The 6000-nt window shown below is 34.8% G+C and overlaps 1 protein-coding gene across 4 annotated transcripts in view; it reads left to right on the forward strand.

The window, feature by feature from the left end:
• Nucleotides 1–5327, forward strand: part of COL25A1 (collagen type XXV alpha 1 chain) — a 450135-nt gene extending 444808 nt beyond the window's left edge. For all 4 annotated transcript variants that reach the window (XM_034671874.1, XM_034671873.1, XM_034671875.1 and 1 more), the window contains one exon: nt 927–5327. In XM_034671874.1, the coding sequence (XP_034527765.1) occupies nt 927–929 (3 nt within the window). In that variant the 3' untranslated portion in view covers nt 930–5327. The remainder of the gene's footprint in view (nt 1–926) is intronic.
• The last annotated feature ends 673 nt before the right edge of the window (nt 5328–6000 follow it).

The following is a 6000-nucleotide window of genomic DNA, read 5'->3' on the forward strand; positions in this document are numbered from 1 at the left end:
TGAGCTAAGTGAGGGTTTAGGGAAAAGAATACTTCCATAGGCACATTCTCTGGTGTTGACGACATGCAGAAACATTGAGTGAACTCCACCTTCAAAGTCACAAGTATCTGGCCTCTTAATCCCATCTACTATAGCGTCTATTTTTCTTGGAGAGAGAAAAACAAATGTTTTTAATTAATGAACTGGGCGTTCTACTTTTCTCATTGGGTTTGTTTTGTTTTATTTGTTTTTTGAGTAAAAGTCAAGGTCCCCAAGATCTCCACAAGTTTGTATCTCAAAGACCATTGTCCCTCAGTTCTCTGAGACTTTAGTTCTAGGAAAACCTTAACAATTATGGCAGTCCAAAAGGAGCAACCAGAGATTTAGGGTGCCTTAGGTCACCATGGAACCTCCAGTACAGCTTGAAGACCTGAGAGCAGGCAGGTTTAACGCAGTGCACACCATCCACAGCGGGACAGAGCTAACAAAAGGAAAGAGGAAACAAGAGCCAAAAGAGAGCAGTAGTATAGTCAGTTGGGTGAAGTGAACAGTGCCACCGAGGGCAGACTCCTCAGCCTCTTCCCCAGTGGCTTTTAATGTTTGGAGAAGATCGTATAAGTATAGAACATGTATCTAAATTATGGCCCATATGTGATAAAATCCTAATTTTCTGCTTTCCCAGAATCATTACTGAGACAAACACCACAAACTTCTCAGTGGCAAGAGAAAAATGTGGGTTGAACCCCGGATGGAAATTTTAATAACACCCTGGAGTTTTAGAAAAGTAATGTCTGGGACACACATCGTTCAGCTCATTAATTAAAAAAAAAATTAAAAAAACTATATTCAGGGTTCTACCAGTTTTCTTAAAATAAGTGTTAATTTGGAATTTTTATTCTAGACCACTAATTCTATGTACGTCTTTTCTGTTGTTTGTTTTTCTGCAGTGATGAATCTAACCTTCCGAGCATGAAGTTGTATATGTGATGGTCCACTTTTATATTTATAGTTGAAAATCGAATTGCAGATTTTACAAATCTGAGATATGTTTACATATAGCTGCTTCTTCCTGTTTGCAGTAGTACACGTGTCCATCTTTTCTCCACTTACATCTGAAATTGGGCAATATGTGAAACCAGTAAGAAGCCTGCAAAAAAAATATAAATCAGTATCTCTTTATCTTATGTGAAGATATGTATTTAAATGGACACATCAGTGATACAGAATGATTGTTCTTGCTCTTTTCTGACTTTGGGCTTGTTAATTGCATGGACAAAAAGTGCCATGAAATAGTTTACATGAAATTGTGACCAAATATGGACTCAAAACTATGAAAATGTATTTTATCGATTTTAGAGTTTATCATCGCATCCCTACTCACCTTCGCTGTTAGCATTGATTCGTGCCCACACCACCCACTGAAACTGACTAAAAAAGCATGACGTGTGCCAAGCCTGCTTGTTGTTCAGATGCTAGCATGCCGCTTAATGAGTCCTTTGATCACATCTAAGCTTTTATTTCTTTTGTCATCTCAAGGGGGTTACACCATGGCTTATTGCCAAAAAGAGATAAGGTGGCGGAGAGCACACACACACATGGTCTTGTATTTTGAGGGAGTTGCAGTTCGAACTGCAGACCTCCAGCTTCCGGTATTGCGCGCTCACGTGGCCACCTTGGTTGAAACATCAAGGGGTTGAGCTGGTTGCTGCCACAATTTTTCCTTGGGCTGCCCTTGGCAGTGAAGACAAGGGAAGAGTACCGGTTCAGCATCCTGCGCTGTCTCTCCTGTGACCAAGTAGGAAAGAGGTTTACACATGCGGGCACCCAGAACAACAGACTTTAAAAAATTAAACTGAATTCCAACAAGTGTTAATATGGGTGCTTTTGGAAACTGACAGAGGCATATAGCACTTCTTTTGTGTAGGAGATGATTCTTGGAATGGCAGCCCCTGTTCCTGCAGACAACGGATGCGCACATCCCACCAAAGAGAAGGGGTACCACTCTCAAGAATAGGTTGGCTGAAATAACCTTTTCTGAAATTGTAGGGGAGCTCACCCTACAAGCTCTGTTGAAGCTGATGCTCTCCTTCCCTCCGAGATCCAACCCATTTCAAACATTTTCTACAAAGTTCTAGAAACAGAAAGAGATTTTTCATTATTTTTTGTGCTTTTCTTTTCTAGTCCCAGGAATATTAAGAAAAGATTTGTTTCAGTTTTTGTCACATTTGTTTTGAACAATTTTTTTAAAGAAAGTCTTCAAATCCTAATAACTTGGTAGCAATAGTCAAGATGACTTTTTACTAACTTCTCTCTTGTTCTGAATAGTTGAAGAGAATATAAAAGAAACTTCACTTTGAGTTCGGTCATTGTAAAGCATCAAAGCTAAACAATTTCTTGAGTACTTTTTGACTTTTCCATATGATGACTGTAACTTACACAGTGATCACCAGTTACGTCAAGATTCGGTTACATTTGATAGTATTAACTCATTTCTATTTCTTATCATTATCTTTAAGAGCTAAGATTTGTCCATATTTAGATTTATCTTTTTTTACATTTCTAAATGTTTGTCTTATGCACAGACCAAATCTGTATCTCAGAAAGCTGTGAAATATAGTTGCCATAGAGTATTTTTTCATCTACTTGCTCAAAACTTACTTAATTGTATTAGATTGAGCATTTCTTTGCACAGTGAAGAGTGGGTAATATGTTTTGAAATGCTTATTCTGAGTGGAAGGGTTACATTAGGGAAGCACCATCAACGAGGAGTAGTCACTCTTTCAGCCCATAGGACAATATGCTTTCTCTCCTGACTTAATGCCATTTTGTGGGAAGATTTCTAGTTCCATTCATAAATTTTCACCACCAGAGGGGAAAATAGCTCATCACTGGCTTATGGTGACAACAGTTAAGATATGACTATAAGACAGAGATCCTAAGATACTTGTGATCTCTTTCGTATTATATAACCAGATGTTCAATTATACAAAAATGCCTTCTTTTTATTTCTGATAAGTTTTTCAAGATTGGAAAGATGTCCAAATTATTAGATCAATCTAATTGGTAACATTTCTAGTAACATTCCACACTGGAAGCCAGTTCGGCATTTTTAAAACAACGAGGGCCTTTACCACCTCTTGTTCTATGTGGTTAGGAAAAAGTATTGTTCAGTGTCTGAAACGATTTGTCTTACATGGTTTGGAAAAATGAACCAAAGCAGGTAGAACTACTGTCTCTTCAGGAAAACAGACAGCAGTGTCTTGAGAAAAATCTGGTGGCTATATTTCTTTTTATCTTCCTTTCTACTCCTCTGGTAGAAAAAGGTATTGAGATGAATCACTATTGAAAACTTGCACAGCTTCAAAACCAAATACCTCAACATCAAAGAGAAACACTTTATATACAAAAAAAAAAAATTGTGAACATAGACCTTTAAGAATATTCTTCTGTCCTATGTATATATTGGGTTTTTTGCTCTAAACTGATTTGACAACATTGATTTTTATTCTATGAGTAAAAGGAAGCTGGAGACTCCTGCGACGTTTATTTCCTTGGGAGAAGCAAAGAGATGATAGCACTCCTCTTCGTTCAGTGGAATTATTAGGTCTTAACCACCATGGATAATCTCAAACTTTTGGTTACTTAAATATTTCCATCATCCATTTTGTCACCAATATAGAGAATCCTCAAATAATTGCTGATTGAACTAATAACTTATGTCTGCTGATATATGTGTTGGCAGATATCTATTTTTCTTCAAGATTTCCAACCCTTAATTTGTATTGTCAAATAGAGGATTGAGAAAAAATACATGAAAGACACATTGGAAATAAGTCAAGAGCTACTTCTGTTTCTGATAAGCATCTTTTAAGGATGCCAAATTGGTATGTGTTTTAGCTTTAAAATTGTTTTCCATTCATGTTGGTGCTAATGCATTTTTTTTTCTTTATGGACAATGCAACTCTACTATGGATAATTTCATTTTTCTGTTTAATAGCATTCCTAAACTGTTAGTGTGTGATTTTATTTTTAAAGTTCATGAATTTGCTGTAATATGGTTCAATGACCAGTCTTTCCTAATGTAAAACAAAGCAGTGTAAAGATCATCTGCAAGATGATGTGTGTTTACTTGGATCACGGATCCTTTTATTTCATGTTCATTTCATGTACCATATGCCTTTATCAACTTTCATCCTCATTTTTTAGCTTCTTTCATTTGATTAAGTCTGATAAAACCAGTGTTAGAGAAGTCTAACACATTCATAGAGTACTTGATACACAAATACGCCCCAATTTTTCTTCTAGCTTTCATTTTCATTATGAGAAGCTGTCGTGGAGGATTTTTCTTTCTTGTTTGATTTTATAGAAAACATAAGAGTATCTTGGATTTCTACCAAAAACAAAAAAAGTCTGTTCTTGAATTTACTTTCTGTGCATGATGCTCTGATGGGACAGTAGGAACATATGCATCCGTAGTTCTCTCTACATGTCCTCTGTGTACAATGCATACGTATATCTTCTAGTTTGGAAAATGGTCAAATCAGCATGTCAAGACCTATGTCCAGGATCTTATGTTTTTATCAATTAAAAAAATGTGCTTAATTTTCCAGGCTGTTTTTTTTTTAATGTTACTATTGTACCATGAAAAGCTAATACTGCTTTTCATCCTTTTTTTTTTTTTTTGGCACTATATATTATCTTACCCAGAAATAAGTTATGCTTGAATGGCGAGTGGTGTTTTAATCTTCTAGTAAGCGATCATAGGAATATGCGGAGATTGATATTTGAAACCTTGTTTTTCTCTATGTCTTCATAACCAAGTTATATTAGTAATTAACATTACTAAAATGAGCTTTTTTAATTTCTACCAAAACAAACAAAAAAAACTCTATCTCTGAAAAGTCAAGTCCATAGCAACCTAATCTTACGTTCTCAAAAATTATGATTAAGAACAAGCACATGTGATTCTGATGATTAAAAAATCATTCATTTCTAGTGGAATCAACATAGCTAATCGATTATGATTCTGCTACAATTATTTTTAAATGTAAGGACCTTCCATCCCTACCTTTTCCCACTTTTTGGACATAACTTCATATTGGCTAGATTTACTTTATGCCGTAGCAGAGATAAGCTTCCAACCTAAACTTTTGGTGGATTTTGTTTTGTTAATCCGATACTGAAACATTTTCATGGCATTTCTCATTTTTTTAATGTATTTAATGCGTAAGATTCCCTTGCTGCTTTATTGACAGAACTGTCCTCTGGGGAATAGGAAGACTTTTTCAACCTGACCTGACCTGTTCTGTTTGATTTATCGATAAAGTCCCAACATTTCTCAAAATGCAGTAGATATTCTCACATATCTCAGAAATGTTAATAAATTGGATTCACAAAAGAATGTCTTACCTATTGTTGACATTTATGTGAATATTCTTTATACTGTTGTAAATGTTTCATGCAACTTAATAACATTTTAAAAAGATGTATGTATCTGATTTTCCATTAGAAAATATTATATTTTTATTTGTATTTTTTACATTTTAAAGTTCATCTCTATGTGCAGCTATTTTTATATTGCCAAAAAATCACATAAATACAAAATAAGAGGAAAGCGCAAAAAAAATATTTTGGCAAGCATTACACTGCATATTTTTCTTAATGTTTTGTGGGCCAGTCTCATGTAATTGATTATTTTATGAATGTGCTGTGTCTTATCACTGTAAATATGGCACAAACCTGTTTTTCTCAATAGTGTACATAATTGAAAGATTAAATTCTTTCTGTTTGATTTCTTATTTCAATTTCGCTATTATTTCTCCAGCTGACATTGCTGAATTAAAAGACGTGCGGTTTTTGATGTGCAGTTTGGAGATAATCGCCTTGTGTTCAGTTTCTAATTTGTTTTTATTTGCTTTTTTAACTTGTTTTCAGGGTTCCTAGTTTGTGAGAAGTTGATCTTCAGAATTATTTTTACACTATTTATGACTTATTTTCATAATGTAAAAAGTGTGTAATTAT

This window comes from Ailuropoda melanoleuca, chromosome 11, assembly GCF_002007445.2.
Source record: "Ailuropoda melanoleuca isolate Jingjing chromosome 11, ASM200744v2, whole genome shotgun sequence".
Taxonomy (NCBI): Eukaryota; Metazoa; Chordata; class Mammalia; order Carnivora; family Ursidae; genus Ailuropoda; species Ailuropoda melanoleuca.